The 20,295-nt window shown below is 37.9% G+C and overlaps 1 protein-coding gene across 3 annotated transcripts in view; it reads right to left on the bottom strand.

The window, feature by feature from the left end:
- LOC143301158 (myb-related protein A-like) overlaps positions 1–15,364 on the bottom strand; it is a 40,318-nt gene extending 24,954 nt beyond the window's left edge. For 2 of the 3 annotated variants that reach the window (XM_076615238.1, XM_076615240.1), the window contains exons 1-8: positions 15,201–15,364; positions 11,072–11,201; positions 9,574–9,726; positions 8,980–9,083; positions 5,366–5,494; positions 3,288–3,477; positions 2,101–2,128; positions 91–172 (exon numbers count right to left, since the gene is read on the bottom strand). In XM_076615238.1, coding sequence (XP_076471353.1) covers positions 91–172; positions 2,101–2,128; positions 3,288–3,477; positions 5,366–5,494; positions 8,980–9,083; positions 9,574–9,726; positions 11,072–11,201; positions 15,201–15,223 — 839 coding nt within the window. In that variant the 5' untranslated portion in view covers positions 15,224–15,364. The remainder of the gene's footprint in view (positions 1–90; positions 173–2,100; positions 2,129–3,287; positions 3,478–5,365; positions 5,495–8,979; positions 9,084–9,573; positions 9,727–11,071; positions 11,202–15,200) is intronic. The other variant, XM_076615239.1, reaches the window with a different exon arrangement.
- Positions 15,365–20,295: the final 4,931 nt, after the last annotated feature.

Genomic DNA, 20,295 nt, shown 5'->3' with positions numbered 1-20,295 from the left:
TGTGTGTGCATGTACAAAAAAGAACCCTCACAATTACAATATCCAGCTACCAAATCAGAACTTGACCAGAGCATCAAAAAAAGACCTTACTTCAAAGGCGTGGCAACAGCTCCACCATGTCCCATCTGCAGTGAAGCCATCTCCTGGTTGTCAGTTGCCATGCCCATGTTCACTGAAAACAGTGTAGTCATAGATATCATTCAAATACATACAAAAAAACAAAAACACCACCCAAAACAACAATATGCACACTGAAATGAATTCATTCACCATCGCACTACCGTCACTTGTTTTTGCTACATAAACTATTATTAAAAGCTCCACTGAGCAGCTGTGTATAAGGGAACAGCAGAGCAAAGTCGGGGCTCCAAAAGCTGCTGCTACTATATCCAGATTCTAGCAAACTTCAACTGACTAGCTGATTAGCTGAATAAAAATGAACAATCAGTCTTTAAGCAGTTGTTTATTTTCCATATTATGTCCGGCCATTATTGGACTAAAATATAAACAGGTGTAAAAAAAAAAAATAATAATAATAAAGAACAAGACAGTTTTCTCAAGGCTACAGGCCCTCAGAAACTGGTCAAGGTACAAAATCAAGATGTATATATAAAAAAAACACATAAAAAAAAGAAAGGAAAAGGAAACATGATAGTCACACCTTCATATGTAAGTCAATTACCAACACATACAAACTTTTTTCTTTCTTTCTTTCTTTTCTTTTTTTTTTTTACTGAGTTAAACTCATTCAATTTTTTTTTTTTTTAAATAAAAGTGTATAAAAGACTCGCAGCTAATTCATGAGCAAGTGCCCCTGATTCCTAGCATAATACACCAATGTATGACTGATCATTCTGAATTAACCCTTTCGCTGCCAGGAAAATAAGATTTAAGTGAAATCTATTTGCCAGGGTTTTTTCACACAAAAAACGGGTATAAATTTTCAAAAAATTCTGTGCTCTTTGTTATTGGAGAAATACCCATAAAATATATATATTTTCTGAAAGGTAATTGAATAAAGAATACAAAACACATGATGTTTCCCATTTCATATATTTTTAGTGACATGCTTGCGATGACAAGTTATCTCGTCATGCAGGCAGCCTAGCGATTAAGTATTTGGCTATAGTTTCATAACAATGTGGGCAGAACTGAAAACAACAGAGTTGATCTTCTATCATCTTGAAGACAGGATATTGGTATTTTCATTGAACGTTCTTCTATAGGATGAACACATAACTGGCAAAACCCAGTCCTAAGTCTTACTAGTCTGTCTTAAAAACACATGTGTGTCTAGAAATTCAAAGTACAGTCCACTTTCAAACATCTATTCTTCTAACAGTCAAATATATGCTCTGTATGTCTTTATCTATAATACAACTCAGTGGGGGTCAGGTGTGAATATATGACAAGTAATCAATGCTGTAACAAGAGAGAAAGAAGATATCGTCAACATGATAAACCCTGCTGTTTCTGAAAATGACGATTTCAGGTTGTCCTCCATTCGCACACTTTTCCTCATATACATTTATAAATGATGAATGAATGAATGAATAATATGGATACTTATATAGTGCCTATCCTCAGTTGGAGACCCAAGCTCTATGCGCTTTACAAACACAGGGTCATTTACACAACAGGTTGGCAACCTAGGTAGAGCCAACTAACGGCTATCATTGCAGGGCACTCATCATTCATTTCCTGTGTCATTCAATCACATTTCAGGCACACACACATACACACTCAGACATGTAACATGCTGGGTATGTTCTTGTTTCCATAAACCACCAAACGCTGACATGGATTACATGATCTTCAGTGTCCATATCTGATCTGTGAGCGTATACACACGAAAGGGGTTCAGACACATGCAGGTCTGCATATTATGTTAATCTGGGAGGCTGGAAAAATCTCCAACCTTTACCCACCAGGTGCCACTTCTGAGATTCAAACCAAGGACCCTCAGACTGAAAGTCCAACATTTTAACCACTCGGCTATTTAAAACAAAAATTTGGATTCAACTACTGGCATGTGAGACCAAAGGTTCTGAATACCAGATAACAAAGACACACGTGTATGCATACACAAAAAGTACTCACTCTGTTTCAAGCTGATTGACTTGGAATGCTGGTGAGAAAATGGACAAAAATGCAACTGTCATTAAATGAATAACACCTAAAGCAACAGGGGCGCCACTGCCAAATGTTGAAAATATTATAAACTGAATGGAGATCAGGGTGCTACTGTAGACATAACTCTATTGCAAAGCAACAACTGCAGATGTAGAAATTCCTGTGTTACGCTCCTTTACTGTCTAGCTCTGAAGGGAAAAAGCAAACTTACTTGCAGTGGTTTTCTAAATTCATGAATTCCTTATCATGATGCACAGGATTCAAATCTCAACATCATTTTGTGATTTCCCAATGTCATTCAGATTCATATACTGTTCATGTACAAGCAGACATCTTTGTATCAAAATCTGTCATTGTTTCTCTATATGATAAGGACATACATCTTTATTATGAACATAGAGAATTTCCAGTTAACAACATTTCTACAGTAAGGAATTCAATCTTCCAGATGGGAAAATGGGAGTGGCAGCCATGTAAAAATAACAGTATAGTACTGCAAAACACAAATGGAAATAATGAGGAATACAGATCAGCTGACATCATATTTTCATTTGGTAGTTGCTATCTACTAATAATTTACTAATATTCTTCAAAATGCAGAAAACTTTAACTGAAATCACTATGGCAAAGGACATGTTGTGACATTATTTTCCTCTCAGAGACATTTAAATATCTGGTAACTTCTTAACAAAAGAGACTGATCATATCTACACACACACACACGATCAAATCTGCTAACCAATTTGAAGAGGTCCATAATTCTTCAAAATTTTCTCAAGAATTTACTAAAAGCATGTGTGCTATGATTTGCCACTGATGGGATTGAACGTATGTCCTCCCCCCCACACACATCAATCCACAATGCTGACGACTGCTGCAGTGGCTGGTGACTTTGCAAAAATTTTACTTGCTAACTTTTCTATAAATGTCCCCCCACCCCACCCCAACCCTCCCCCCTACCAGCAACCCCTTGTTTTCGGTCTTTACCTTATTCAATGAACTGAGGACACAACTTTTCTTGCTATAAATGCATCAATGCTGCCCCCATCCCTACACCCCCACCCTCATCCCCCACATTTTTTTGTCTTGTCTTTATTCAATTAACACAAGAGGACATGATATATCCTCTCCCAGTGCCAAATTTATCCACTCACCGAAGGTGCATGGTTGTTCTGGAACAGGTGAACTGGCTGCACATTGTGCATGCGATGGTGGGAAGAGGTGGAGGGGTACGAGTGATTGTACAGCGGCATCATACTGCTGCTGCTGCGGTCCACAATCTCCTCACTCTCATACTTCCGCTTCATGGTGGAGTTCCAGTGATTCTTAATTGCGTTGTCCGTCCTGGACCACACACACCAAAAAAATAAATAAATAAATCAGGATCAAAATGGTAGTTCACAGAGGAAACACAGATATGAATTCTTGTTTGACATCAAGATAGGTGGACTACCATCATTAAGGCATTAAAAATAATAATAATAAAAATAGCAAGAGAGGCAAGGCCTTCAAGACTCACTTGTGATAAATTAAGTCCCCTAGCATTAATTGCAGAGTAATTTCCCTTTTTTACTATCTGCACCAAAACGTTTGCAAAATAAATAAAAATTCCATGCTTAGCAAAAGAAGTTCCTGTTTGAACAGAAATGATAATAATGACTCCTCTTGTTGTTGTGTCAGAATAAGAGGTCAAAGTGCCAAGTTTAGAGAATACAAAAAATATAAATATAACAGTAAATGCAGTTTGCATATAATTAGGCTTCTTTTTTTATTTTTTTTGTGCCCATCCCAGAGGTGCAATATTGTTTTAAACAAGATGACTGCAAAGAACTGAATTTTTCCTATTGTTATGCCAAATTTGGTGTCAACTGCCAAAGTATTTGCAGAGAAAATGTCAATGTTAAAGTTTACCACGGACACACAGACACACGGACACACACACACACACAACCGAACACCAGGTTAAAACATAGACTCACTTTGTTTACACAAGTGAGTCAAAAAGGGAAGAATTTCTGCTTCCTCTCATTCCATCCTCATTTTTATGGCTGAAGGAAAAAAAGGAAACAATCAAAATAAATGTCAACAAATAACCTAATCAAGGCATGTGATTATACAGATTTTTCCCCAATAAATTTTTTTTAATCTTTTTTTTTTTAATACATATCTCTAAAACATATTCAAAGTTGCAATGAACTTTGAATCATCTATCATTGTACTAGCCTTGGCATGAATACTTCATTCCCGTATTAAGTTAATATATCACTTGTCTGTGAGTAGTTGATTTTTTTTTTTTTTTTTTTTTTTTTTTTTTTTGATGGAGCACATAAGTTTATGCATGAATAATATGTGTGTGCCCATGTTCTCCTGTATGTATGTACACGAGTGAGCTTTTACATGTATGACAATTTTTACCCCCACCATGTAGGAAGTCTCACTCAGTTTTCAGGGGGGTGCATGCTGGGTATGTTCTCATGTTTTCTGAAGCACTACAAGCAAAGAAAATAAACTATTTTCCTTTGTTTTTGTTTTTTTGGGGTTGTTTTTTTTTTTTTGGGGGGGGGGGGGGGGTTACCAGCAATCCTATGTAAATAATACATATTGCTGTGTATGTACCATTTGTTTTATCTTTCCACTGCAGTGTATGCACAACAGTATGCACTAATGTCAAATGGGCTGTTATCTGTTCTAGCGCTGTTCTGATACTGAACATTTTTTTGTTTCTAATAAAAGTAAAGGGAACAGAGTTGCAGGACTAAATAAAGATTTGATCTCAGTGCAGCCTAATTTACGCATCAGAAAATACTGCAAAACAAACTCAGTATCAATGTACTGAGCAGACAACATTCACATAGCAATTCACCAGAAAAGATCAGAAAATACTGTAAAACAAACTCAGTATCAATGTACTGAGCAGACAACATTAACATAGCAATTCACCAGAAAAGATAAAACAAGGAGACATTATTGTAAATTACGATAAAGGAGGTATTACTGTAAATCATTGTAAAGGAGATGTTTTGTGAATTACTGTAACTGTAAACCTGTCAGGCACCTTAAATCAAAGACCAGCTCAATATTGGGGCTATCCCAAGGCTTTTCAAAATAAGAACACTACTGTACAAGTCTCAAAACCTCTTCATCCATAACACACCAAAGTAACAGGAAATTATTTTTCAAAAATTTCATGAGCAAAGTTACATAAATCTCTCTCTTCCTGTTCACAGCATACCTGCCAGGCAAATACTTTGCTATCTCAGCCCAACGGTTGCCAAGCCGACGATGAAGCTGGTAAATGAGGCGATCCTCCTCCTCTGTCCAAGCTGTCTTCTTGATGTTGGGATTCAGATGGTTGTGCCACCTGCAGACATACAGATCATGTTTATGTTGCACCTATGGATGTATGATAAATAGAACACAGTGAAAGGGAAACAAATACGCTGCTCCATGGAGGGATTAAATGTATGACACAACGATACAACAAAAAAAAGAGTTTCTTTTTTTTTTTTAGTAAGTTTTCATACTTCTGTTGTACAGTTCTTCAAGCACATTTCAACGTTTGTTGGCAACAGCTCCAATGTGCACTCATTACACTTTCAGATGTGGTGTATGTTGGTCATATATATCAAAACCTGCCAAAGTGACACTGAATACAATATCTTTCATTTAGTATTCATAAATCATCAGCATGAAACATCAGCATTGAAGGTAGGTATCAGAAAAGTGTCTGTCTTTGTCAAAACAGCTGCTGCCAGCCTTTTTTTTTTTTTGTAATTACATTTTACACAGATTTTCGGGATTGTAATCCAAAGCAGATGACCACTCAGCCATTGCATCCACCTCTTGGACAATATAACTAAACTGCGCAATAAATCTTCAGTTTATTTCTCACACATATCAATACCTGCAGCTCTGATATTTATTTCTTTACAAAATTTAAAAAATAAAAATAAATTAAATTAAATAAAACTATGATTTACAAATGATCATTTCTTTCAACCTTCAACTGACAACAGTTCAGGGTATGTGTTTCTTTATGTGCTAGTGTGCGTATATGTTATATGTACACATGTAGGTTGTCATGTATGTGTTTATTCATCCATCTTAACCCCTAGGCTGCCTGCATGACGAGATAACTCGTCATGGCAAGCATGTATGCTTCGCTGCCTGCATGACGAGATAACTCGTCATCGAAATATTCTGACTTTTCCCTGGTTTGCATTCACTTCCTTGGCAAAAATAGTGGTAGCTTTAGCCTGGGGAATCTCTCTAGATTCTATTCATAGCTAGAAACCCCATCTACGTCATGAAGCAGTCCTTTATTTGAACGTTTTGGTTGGGTCACTGTCCAAGTGTTTGCCTGACTTCTCTCCTCGCTCGCTCAACAAAATGTCGGACTGACGCCGTGCTCAAGACATGCGATCGTGACGAACTAAATCAAAAATGATTTCTTTCATTAGCTGATGCTCAGAAAGAACTGAAGCGTAAATTCGAAGGAGAAGATAGAGATGAACATTTATAGGACCATCTGATAGAAAATAAAGGGAGCAATCAAGAGAGTGGCCAAGATGCAACTGTCAGTGAGTGATGTCAGCTGTACAGCTGTTAGCAGACGACAGATGACCGAATTAGCAGCAGAGCGATATTCTTGGCACGCAGCCAACGCAGTCTGATGAGAACTGAATCAAGTGACCGTGTGAGAGGGGTGAGGAGGAAGGGGGGTGGAGACTGAGGGGGCGTGGCCTCACATCCATCTTATCACTTGGAGAAGTCACAATGTATTGTGTATCTATCTCTTAAAAATATATATATATATATTGTGGTTGTTCTAGTATGACTTTGTGTTTGCAGATATCCATTTGTCCAGAAAATATGATGTTTTTGTGCAAATTACCTGACTAATGTTTGTAATGAACAAGTTGAAAATGTGACAAAAAACAAAACACTGATTTCAAAACAACAACATGTCACTAAAAATATATAAAATGGGAAAACAGCATGTGTTTTGTATTCTTTATTCATTTACCTTTCAGAAAATATATACTTTTATGGGTCTTTCTCCAATAACAAAGAGCACAGAATTTTTGGAAAATTTATACCCGTTTTTTGTGAAAAAACCCTGGCAAATAGATTTCACTTAAATCTTATTCTCCTGGCAGCGAAAGGGTTAACATCCGAGTGTATATATGTGACGCAGAACGCGAAAACACGGCTAAAGTCGCAATTTATCATTTTTTTACTTTTGTATACCTTCTAAAAGTTTATCAATCTCTATGGCCTGGCAGCGCAAATCCACTGACTGTTACAACTGAAGTGATGATCATGTCGTTTGTATGCAGCATTACCAACGGCTCCAGTGTCTTGACAAGGATGGAGATCGTGTGTGAAAGTGGTTGAGGAAGTGAGAGTGCGTGCATGCATGTGTGTGTGTATGTGCGTGTGTGCACGCACATGTACAAGAGTGCATGTTTGTGTGTTTTGTGCATGCTCACATGTGTACATGTGTACCCGTGTGTATATGTGCATGTGTGCCCAAGTGTACATACGTTTGCGGTTTATGAGCGTTTGTGTGTATATGTTTGTGTATCTGAGTGATATTAAAGTGTGTCTGTGTGTGTGTGTGTGTGTGTGTGTATGTTTGCGTGCACACTTGTTTTCCCTTAAGTGTGAAAAACATGGTGAGTGTGCGCAAAAACACATGCATGCGTGCACACACACACACACATACATAAACACACACACTGGGCCGTGGGCAAATCCGCACGCTCCCGAGCACAAGAAAATCTTGTATTGTTCGGAGTGGAAATGCGCGTTTGATCCGCCAATCACAAATCGTCTAAAGAAATGGACTTGCCCAGAGTGTCTGCTGAAAATGTTTCACCAGAATTTGCTTTTGGCATTTTTGTTACACGTTATTAAAGCCAAAAAGTCACAACAAGCATAGAGGAAGTTTGAAACTTTGACAGATCTAAATAATGATCTTAAACCAATGAAATGAAGATGGATATGGGCTGGTTGAAAACTGAATCGTTTTGTTTACAGCACACAACTTGGGTTCAAAAAACAGTAGTATCAGATGATGATCAAAAATATATGTATCAGATTTATATCAGTACTGTTAACTCCCCCATCACCTTCCTTTTGTCACTTTTTTTTGTTGTTGTTGTTGTTCAGCAGGAATCGCGCATAAACCATGGCTTTGCTTGTTGGCAGAAACAAAAGAGAAGTTGCAACTTACGGAGGGTAGCCAGTAAAACCGTTGAAAACGGACTACATTCATACGCTGTCTTGATTCAGAAGGTCTGGGGGAGACGGTTAATGTCTGTTCACTGCTTATTTCCATTTATTACTTCACAGACCGGAATTTCCCCGTCTTTGTTGCTTTCAGCATGCAACTGAAATAGGGCAAAAGAGTGCAGTATTTTTCTACATGGTTTTGACAGGCATGCACCTGAAAACATTGAAAATACTACAGTTCCAGGATGTTTTGTGCAAAGATACTTACCGACAGTAAAGATAAGACTTTGACGATACAATATCTATAAAAATCCCACTCTTCATAATTTTGACCCTAACCACTTGTTTTTGTGTACAGCTAAGAATCGCTGGATATGACTTTAGCCGGATTTTCACGTGCTGTGTCACATATGCCTATGTTTCTTGGACTCATGACTTATCAAAAAATTTTATTTACGCCATCACCTTTACAGACTCTTGATATAAATTCAACTCAGTGCCTTTAGCTGTTGACACAACTGTGCTATGTTAAAAGTCAGGCAAATACTTTTGAAAACACATTACCTGCCCCATCTGAGTTTTCCATTCAGTTAATAAGGCACCAATTACCGTTCACGACACTGCTTGCCAGTGCGCCCCTTCAAGTGCTTAGAGATGAGAGTCCAGCGTTTCGGTCCGTATTCCTGCACCAGGTGAATCACTTTGTTGTCCTCCTATAATACACAAAACATCCTTACACTTTAACTCCTTTAAAAACATTTAATAAAATAGAAAACATGTAAGTCATTCATAATGTGGGGGAAATTGTTCTTTAAAAGAAAAAAAAGAAAAAAGCAGGGATCCTGAAAGCGATCACCATGTACAGTTGACCAAAAGAGGAAACTGAAGCCGAAAGATGTGTATAGTCGCTCTGTTTCTTTGTCCAATACATCATGCACACAAGTGACATACAAACAGCAAACTGCAAACACCCACTGATTTCATCTGTACTGGCAAAACTGCTAGTTTAGGCTATCTGTCTCATTAAGATCAAAATCTAATGCTCATGAATATATATATACAGTATTGACAGCACAGGAATCCACTTCTTTTCCCATAGCAAGCATCGTTAGGTCCACTCTTTTATTTTCCTTGGATGGCACATCATTTATTCTGTAACTGGAAGGACTGGCTGTCCAGGAAAGTAACACAAGGAAGTCCCACCTCTTTTGTCCAGGGTCCCTTGATGAGGTCAGGATTGAGGACCTTGTGCCAGCGATGCTGACACTGGATGTCCGTGCGGTCTTGGAAGTAGCTGGAGACAGCCTTCCAGTCGTGCAGACCTTTGGCCTCCACTACTTTCCGTAACTTCTCGTCCTGCTTGGGATGAAGGAAACATCCCATCCACTTCAGATATCTTTTATGTACACTCTTCACAAGCATGTTCATGCAACAGCATGGAAATAAAATTATGTCATTGCAACAGTAATGAAAGGGCATGTAGCATTGAAAACATAGATGGCATGCACACAGACATTTCTTATCTCCAAAACAACAGATATATATCCATAGACACAGACAGGATCATGGTAATTACACACACACACACACATATATATATATATATGTGTGTGTGTGTGTGTACAGCAGTACTGTTCTGCAGGCCAAGTAAATCAACTGTTCCTATCATCAGTATTGACAAATATATCATTATATATTTTATCATTCTGCAAGCAAGACCATTACTTACTATCAAAATGTCAATTTTCATTTAACAAAAGAAAAAGGCCAAGATATACAATCATGCCATCTTCATTTTGGAATGATTTTGATTTCATGTTTGTTTGTTTCTTTGTTTTAATTTGTCATTTGGTCTTTGAGTGTTCAGTTTGTACAAAGTGATGGTGACTGAAAATTATCAAACTGGGTGTTTGAAATATGCCATGATACTGCAGATAATACATGTATCAATTTCAAGCATTTTATTTTCCTCTTTTGTTATTGTTGTTTCAAACGAAGTTACAGATAATAAATAAACACAACATAACATGAACTGGCACCAATGTCTACTTAAGAAAGTGTGTGTTGTGAATGCTGATGGGCCATGGTATTAGTTTTTCTGTAACTCAGCTAAAAACAGAAGATTTTTTTTTTTAATGCAGAAAAAACTGGCAAAGAAAAAAAATGTTCTTAGTTATCACTTATTCATTAAATGAAATGGTAATATGTTTACACACACACACACACACACACACACACACACACACACACACACACACACACACTTATTTGTTAAAGAATCACCAACAATGAACAATATGACTAAAATCAATATTAATGTTTAAGTTCACCATGGAAGCACACACACACACACACATACACACAAAGTTCTACAACCAGGCGATCACAAATACTCACTATGTTTATGCACATGAGTCAAAAACAATTAATCAATATACACATTAACTGATAAGTTATAGAATATATCACTTATCAGGACAAAATTCTAAACACAGCAGGACAATCTCGTAAATTTTCCATGAAGCTGAATCTCAGAATCTGAAAGCGCAGCATACACCGATACATGTCCCACAAATAAACCATACAAACAATAAATACAGCAAAATCAGCGTATACATTTTTACAAACGCTATGTAACATCATTCAGGTGATAACTGATACAGGTAAAGCGGTGGGTTAGGGGAGGGCATTTTAAAATCACCTCCTCTTTTGTCCACTTGCCACGATTGACAACCTTCTTGCCCTTCACCTGTGGCAAGTTGTAGTCATGGTCCAGCGGTTCTGCATCATCAGTTTCCTCATCACTACTGCAGTACCCCCTTCCATCAGACCTTATGAAACAAACACATTTTTTTTTGGGGGGGGGGGGGGGGGAGTGTATTGGGTATATGTACATGACACTTTGCACCTGCAATTTAATTCAATAAAATACTATAAATCAACAGAGCTGAAATTCTTCAACAGACTATTCAACAATTCACTTTACTTTCACAACCCACCTACATATATATATATATATATATATATATATATATATATATATCATAGTTTATAGTTATGTTATCAAATAGGCTGAAATTGAAAAAGTATACACTAATACAGATTCTTTTTTTCTTCTTTTTTTTTTCGTTCTTGGATGAATATAGATGTCAGATGCCAACTACGCAGTACAAATACTCATGAATTTTTCTCTTCTTGCTAGAATTGGTACTCTTATGAGCAAGTGAGAAAAGAAACAAATTCACAGTATACTGAAACAAACACAACCATCAACCCCCCAAAACAAGTGAATATGATGTGCATTGAAATTAACATGTATTTCAACTTAGTCACAAATTTTGTTCTGAACAGTAAAAAATAATCCAAGTTAAGACTAGTTGTGTTATATCCATAAACTGCCATGGAATCGTCTGATGTGTGTGTGTGTGTGTGTGTGTGTGTGTGAGCAAGCGCACGCATATAACAATAAATTCCAAATTGACAAAATCTTGATCTCTTGAATTCTTTATGATTTATGTAAAATGTTAGATTCTTTTTTCTCGATTCATCAGTCATTTCAGTGGCAAATCCCACATTCTCCATCCAAGAGGGCTTTACAAGTAGGACTATTATCTCTAGGTTTTAACCCGCTATAGGTAGCTATATTCCTTTCCCCCCCTTTCTTCCTTTGTTTTCTTTTTTTTTTGGGGGGGGGGGGGGGGGGAAGGGGGGGGGGTTGATTGCTGGATATGTTTGTGTTTACATAAATCATCAGAACACTGAGTAGGAATCTTTTAAGTGTGTTAGATTTTTTTTACACGAAGCAGATTTATGTAGTAATGTACCCACCATAGTCAGTTATATTGCTTTTTTTTTAATTTGGGCCGGGTTTTGCTTGCTGGGTATGTTTGTGTTTTCATAGATCATGCCAACACATTGATTTAGTGATCAGTAATCTTTTATGCATTATGATTTTTTGTGTGTATATGTACACAAAGGGGATTAAGGTACTATCAGGTCTGCACATATATTGACCTGGGAGATCAGAAAAAAAAACTACACCCTCACCCTACCATGCACCAATACCAGGATAGAGCCCAAGACATTCTGACTGAAAGTCCAATGCTTTCAACCACTGGCTATCCAAATCCTTTATAGACATCTGAGAATAAAGACAACATTTTACTGCTTTTTAAAGGTGCAGTAAATCTGACTTAAATTATAGGTATGATCAGTTCTACATCTAAATCAAAATGTTTCACATGGTGAGGAAAAAGCATCACACATGATTATAAGTGCCTTTTTTTTCTTTTTTTTAAAATAATTTTATTCTTTTAGCATGTGTCTTTGCAGTTTTAGCCAAAGAATGATCAGTGAAACTTTTTTCCAATCTTCAGTAATAGATTTCAAAGACAGTTTTAAGTTCTGATCACCACCATTATAGATTCCCAATTTCCATACTAATCCATCCTCTCCCCACTTTGTCAGTTGTACACATGTAGTTTTTTTGTGGTTTTTTTGTGTTTTTTTGTTGCTGTTTTTTTCTTCTTTTTTCAGGAAAGAATGTTCTTACTTTCAGCATGCTGGTGCTGTGTGAATCTGTGAGGTTCCCTTTTCTTTGGAAACAGCTTATTGCACAGTGATAGATGTCTATACAACTGGCAAACAGGCATCACAAGATTGATAAGTCTGCCACCACCATCATTTCTGATTGCTACAAAAAACAAATCTTCTCTATGGATGATCCAGGGAAGAAGCTTAACACTACTTGGAGATCTTTACTAACAGATTTGCACATTTCTTTACAAACAGAGTAACAAATGTTTGGAACAATTTGTCACAAGATGTTGTTTCCGCAGGAACAGTGAATACATTTAAAAATTATCTTGATATTCATTTAAAAAATTTTAAATACAAAACTCATTTACATATTTATTGATTTTTCAAGCATTGCGCACTCACTGTTGAAAAATGCATCAGACATATGTGGGGATTCTCTTTTTCTTCCCCACTTCAAGCAGGCAAAAGGCCTTGTCAGGCCTGCACGCCTTCATATTGATATATGATATGAGTAAAAAGAAAAAAAAAGAAATCATAATAAAGAAAAAAAAAAAAGAGATTCAATTAGAACTGTGATAATTAAATAATGCATTGTTGCACTACAAACTTGAAACTGAGTAGTAACTTCTTTTACAGGATTTCAAGAACAAAATAAAGTAAAAGCAAAACAAACAACAAAAAAAACAATATCTCAAGTTACCTGCAATGGCTGCATTCACTGATTCAGTGCATGAATGACATAAAAAATGGTTTTCTTGAGATGATGACAAACCATTGCTTTCCCTTATTAATTTCAGCTTAAATAATATTTTACTCATTGGAATTTAACAACTTTGCTTTTTTTTTCTTTTTTTTTTTTTTTGCTTTTTTTCCTTTTTTCTTTTAGCTGATGGCGCTTGGTAAATTGCACCCCTTTCCCCCACCGATTATAATACCCAGCTTTTTATTTGATTTTTAAAAATACAATTCATTCGCTTTCTCCAAAAAAAAACAGAACTTGATCTTGGTGCTCTTGTTAAACTTTTTTGGAAAAAAAAGAAACATTTTTATACTTAGTTTCATTACAACCTCACCTGTAGGGCTTTGGCATGTACCCGTAGGAGTACGGCACAGGGATCATGTTTTTAACTTTAGTGAATCAACTTTATCCCTGACTGTTACAAAAATTATCATCAACATCAGCAAGATGGCTCCCTATCTGGAGTGTAACTGCCTCTCCGTAAATAGACACGTCATTTCATAAATACTGTTAATGTCGTCATGTCACCATGGTTAGTGACGCAAATTTCCACACGAGCACGTTAACAGAGCGTTGAACGCACTTGGTCGCTATGCCTGTTGCCTCAACTGAAGCACGCGCAAACATGCAGTTTTGGTCAGACAGTTTCGGATAAACCAAACAATAAAAGCACCATCAAAATCAAACAAACGTAAAATTATCGATATTGCTTTCCCTTGGGGTAAAAAACGGTTAGCTGTCATGCATATATATATATTCTTACCCACGATCGTCAGCATCTGATTCTACAAGTAACAGCCAGATTCTAGACTTTATGTCGCAAGGCGTTCGTTGTTTGCTTGATCAGCCTTTTCGGTTGTAAATGTGTCAAACTTTTTTCTTTTCTTTCTTCTAAATAACATTTAATTTCATAAACCATCTGCGTCTGGTATGAAATAGATAAATACCTCCCAACGATTCTTTTTGAGAACACCTTTTGCAGGGACAAGACTTGTGTCACGCAAAACAGAACTCGAACTGAAGAAAAGAATTTTCAGAAATGTCTTGTCTACAAGTTGGGTGTAACCCGCTCGTCTGCACATCGACTCAGCTGTGATAACAGTATCAGTATCACCAAGGTCATTAATTTACGAGGGACAGCTCCAGTCGAATGAATGATGCAAAATGATGGGCGGTGCAATCCGAAAGTGACTGATGAAGTCCACTGTTAACGTTTCGTACCCTACAAGGGTGCTCAAAATGGTAAGCAGAAACAACGTCCCATCTGAGCTTATGCACTGACCTTTTGCGAAATTGTGTTGTCACCGTGACCTAAAGTTGAACATCGAATATCTCGATCGTCTTTGCCATGCTATTTTTTGCCATCATACTGATGCTGGGTTAATCAAACCGTTAATTGACAAGAACTGGGTCTAATGATGATTCGTAAGGATTCTGCTGAGTGTGTAAATAACCGGATTAATCGTGTCTTGCATATGACGATGAACACGAGATATGAATCAAACGATACTTTTGGCGCTGACCAGGCACGAATTTTTTTTTCGACACTCACCTTTCCGACTCCGAGTCACTCATTGTCAGTGACAGCAAGTTTCACTGGCCCTTCCATTACACGAGAGAATTTGTTAATATTGAAATTCCTTTGTCGATTGCCTCTGTTTTGCCGTTAATATCTTTCTGTTTTGCACACAACTCTTCCCGAAGAGTGGAAGATGGCGCTCTGGAAGATTTAGATTGCGCGCTTTGTGACGAAAACAGTCCAATTATCTGATTGGTTGGAGTTGTTACTAAATATATCCTTATTGGGGGAAACACCCTTTCCCAATTCACAACTTCACGATAGGCCGTTTTCCGGTTTATAGGACGCCGCCATAGCCGTTACTATAAATAGTCCGTATGCATTCATGTTCCGGTTTACATTGACGACATGAACAGAGAGTGATGAAAATGCGGTAGTCAGTGGCCACCACCGTTCAGCACATGGTTCTTCCTACAGTAAAATAAATAAATGAAATGCTTAATGAGGGTATAGAAAAGCCATATTACGACCATAACCCCATCTTGAGCAAAACTGAAAAACTACTGCAGTAAATATCGGCCCTGACCTTATCCCTGAAATACAGATGACAGAAGACGAATGAGGATGTGTCAACTTTCTTAGTGACAATCGATAATAATACTTTAGGCACTCGGCCAATACACGTGTGTAAAATAGAAATTGTCACTGAGCATTCACCATGGTGTTAGTTATCTCCTGAAGCAAGCTTTCAGGTACGACCCATAAAATTTTGGAAAATCGCTGAAGCTACTGTAAACGGGACATGTATTAAATAAAATATAGTCTAATCAGGTTTCTGAAATTAGTGATGCTTTAATTACACAATATTATGTTAGCCCAGTTTTAGGGATATGTCAATGAAAGTCAATTCTAGGAAAAGTTATGTTTATCAAAGTTTATCATCATGCCTAAATGAACTATGATCATGCTGCCTACAAAGGAATAAATGATACTAGAGCGAGCGCGCGCACACACACACACACACACATACACACACATGCGTGCGCGCATGCATGCATGCATATTACAAACACTATACATTTTAATGTAGTAGGGAGCTCAGTTTTCATTGAAATTTACAAATCAGATAAAATTCACACCCAAGCTACTGCTGGCTTATTTCACAGTGGTGGTACAGTGTCTGAGTTAGTAATATTTAAATCTTTTACTTAATTTTCCCAAATTGGAGTATAACAATGTAAAAAGTGTTCGGTTCTAAGAGAGTGAGGGGAGTTATGCAGGGGGATATAGGATCAACTAATCATGCACTCACTCACTCTCTCCTCACATCAATAGCAGGGCCACATGGAGTGGTTTTTGTAGAGTGTTTACTTTACAATACAGCACACAGTAAAAAGTTCACCCTACACCTAAAACAGCACCTATAAGCAGCTTCTACAAGCAGCACACAGTAAAAAGTTCACCCTACACCTAAAGCAGCACACCTGGAACACAAACACACAACCAAAACCCAGGTCAGATAAAATCTCAAATATCTGGACATCACTGACATAAAAGGCCTATACCCTCTCAGCACCTTTCATCACATGTCCACCAGTATGCACTCCTCTCACACATAGATCTATGTGAGGAAATACAAGCTTCATCAAGCTTACCTGCCACCAGCAGTGACATACCAATTACCATACTGTGTACAAAACATATCACTGACCAATACAACCCTGTGTTCCAACTCATGTTACCCATCATTCAATTAAACTGTGTGTTACCATTAGCAAACAAATCTCTTTGTCTTCACAAGGTATACCACCAACACAAGTACATGTAAGGAAATTATTACTTCCAACATATCTCTGGTAAACAGCAATGTGCAACAACACAGCACTGACCCTCAGTTCTCTTATTGTTAATCAACTCATTAATCAAATTACAATGTTCCTTCCCACTTTGTCTGAACAAAGTAAACCACTGACACACAGCACAACTCCTACACATGGTACCACAACTACCAACAAATCGAACATGTGTTCCACAACACTTGCTGTTACCCCCATGTGCACACACACACACATGAAAAACCATCAACACACACTGACAATGTGTTAGCCTATAGATCTGTTCAGTTCACACTGAACCAACACCACCTACTATATACAAAACAAGTAAGTAATACATCAAAAATACAGAACAAGATATCTGTAACCAAATAGAAGGGGGTTGGGGGGGGGGGGGACTCAAAAGATTTTGGCCAGTACTTCTCTCAGTGGGTAGCTTTCACACATTAACCCCTTTTCTTTCCACAAGCCACAAGATCAACTTAAACTGGCTGTCCACTGACATAAAACATAGTTTCCCAACACAACTAAGTTATCAACATAACATAAAACCATTACAAGTTGTGTACTCACAGCCCAACAGGAATTTCCTTGCTCCTCACATCACTGATCAGTCAGTCACCCTGTGTCAGTCAGTTTTTCTGGGAGACAGTTAAGAACTGGCTGTGCTGACTGGTTTTATCCCTTCCCACAACATACTGTGCATTCTAATGCAAACTATAGCACTCACTCCCCCAACTAGTTGAACTGAAATAACTAATCTTTGCTTGTCCTAGTGACGCGTTGTGAATGACTGACAGATTCACTGCTTGATCCCAATTCGTCCAATTCAACAGACTGATCTGATTTGCTACAATTTTACCCACTTGGCTATACACATTCTATGACGACAAGTTTGCCCGTTTACGTCACAAAGAGATTGGGGAGACAGGACAATACAACTCTCGGCTTGTTGGCCGGCATGATCAAAGTTCGTATTAGCATAAATTTTCCCTAGTTTACGTTCCGAAGTCCCGCCATCTACATCAGCTGCGGTCATGGAAGGGGAGATGTTCCGCTCAGCACGGGGATTGCGGCTGACGTCACGTAACCGCACGTGTCACGGACCAAAGGCACCGACTAGGGAGTGGGGGTGCGGGAGGGTGGAAGGAGGGAGGGTGGCGCGGGTATCGGCGCGACCTCAAAGACTGGACTTTGGATGGAGCAGGAAGGGAGATAAGAAGGAGGGGTGGGGGTGAAGGGATGGGGAGGGAAGGGGGGCAGAGTGTGGGTGGTGGGGGTGACACTGCTGGCACACTATAACACCAACAACAACAAAATTTAAAGATAATAATAAAAACATTAATAATAAGAAGAAGAAGAAGAATGACAATAATAATAATACTAATAACGATTTTTTTTTAAAATAGTAGTAGCAGTATAAAATAGTAATAATAGCATTTATAAGGTGCAAACTACCAAGTGTGACCAAAGCAATTCCCGTGAAACAATACATAAATACGATAGTGCTTAACACTATTAATGACAGACAACAGCACATGAAGACATACAAGAAAACTTTGGATATAAAAATACACATTGCAGATATCAATAAAAAATAAAATAAAATATACCTTACACACTCTCTCTCTCTCTCTCTCTCTCTCTCTCTCTCTCTCTGTCTGTCTGTCTCATGCAAGTACACAAACACACTTGGTGTAGCTGAGTAGTATTTAAAGGGAATCTTTGGAACAATAATTGTTCTAACTTTTGTCATTAATGCTACAATACAATTAACAGTCAGGGATTGGTGTTGAAAGAGAGAAGTGAGGAGGGGGTTAAAATGGTAATAAATTTGCTCAACATTATCTTCAAACTAAATCCCATTTCACCAGGGAGTTCTAAACACTGACTGATGAATCCCTGTCAAAATGGACAGTTTTGCTTTGGTTTTACCACAAACTGTACCTCTATCTTGGGGGATGTAAAAGTCTTAATTTACCGCCCCCTCCTCTCTCCTTTGACATAAAAGTGATAATAATGATTATCAAAAATATGCACAGCTCTGTTCGTTCGTTCTTTAGTTTAACGTCTTTTCACTGTAAGTGATATTAGACGAGGGAAGGAAAAAAATCGAGTGGGAGGAGGGGGGGGGGGGGAATTACTGTGTACGCATACGAGTAAGTGAAAGTGTGTGTGTGTGCTTTCACTACAGGAATGTTACACCATGGTAAAAAAAAGTAAAATGGTCAAAATTTCAGTTTGAAGAAAAACACACCGGTAACTCGGAGTTACGTAAGAACATAAAGAAAATGTATGGTTTCATGGGAAAACATTACCATAATGATTTTCATAAGAGGCAAATCATTTCTCTAATCTGCAGATGGAAAATGAATTGTTTTAGGACAAAATATGTCAGCAAAATTTTCAAAATGGTCAATAAAAGTAACTTTTTGCTTCTCACAAACACTTTTCAGGTTGTGATTGGAATGAAGTATGGAATTAGTAAATGAATGTTTACATTTTGCTGGAAGTATGAGAACTAAAACATACATGCGCTACTGGAAATGTTTTGGAACATAAAAGAGCAAGATCTGTCCACGTTTCAATGGATACAGGGCCCGAGGGAGAGGAGCTGATACCTGCATGGATCATCACATATTTCAAGTCAGGGATCACTGGCATACAGAGAAGCCAGGTGTGGAGGTCTTTAACAGACATGCCAGGGACACAGATTTTGAATAACCGTTCTCCTCTTGGGACCAGTCGTCTAGGATTAATGTAGCGAATGGTGGAGTCGCCAACCAGTAAACTAGTTGTTCCGTGTCAGGAATGGTCATGCGTGACAGTGTGTCTAGTGGGGGTGGTAGTTTGGATTCAGTATGGGGCTTGTGAGGGCGTAAAACATTGGGAACAATTTGGTTGGACGTGTGCACTTTAGAATCTGTATCCAACTTGTCATCAACGTCAGAGAGTACAGAGAAAGAGTTGGATGTCGGAACAGAGTACTGGAGGTCGTTGTCGACTTCAGACTCGGTAGGTAGAACAAGGATCTGTTCAGAACTGTCATGACTATCACTGACTGGGAACTGGTGGATTGTAGTTTGGGATGGAGCTACAGAAACGTCTGGAGTGCAGTCACCGATATAGAGACTGAGACACTGCAGACGAGAACATGCATCTAAGTTAATGAATAACAAAATGTGGCAGTCACCGTTTGAAATGGAGAAATCAGCTCACGATGGGAAAAAAATTGAAAAAAGACGTCTTTATCTCTCTCTCTCTCTCTCTATCTATCTATCTGTGTGTGTGCG

The sequence above is a fragment of the Babylonia areolata genome, chromosome 27, assembly GCF_041734735.1.
Source record: "Babylonia areolata isolate BAREFJ2019XMU chromosome 27, ASM4173473v1, whole genome shotgun sequence".
Taxonomy (NCBI): Eukaryota; Metazoa; Mollusca; class Gastropoda; order Neogastropoda; family Buccinidae; genus Babylonia; species Babylonia areolata.
The sequence above is the reverse complement of the archived record's forward strand: the minus strand, read 5'-3'. Positions and strand labels throughout refer to the sequence as shown.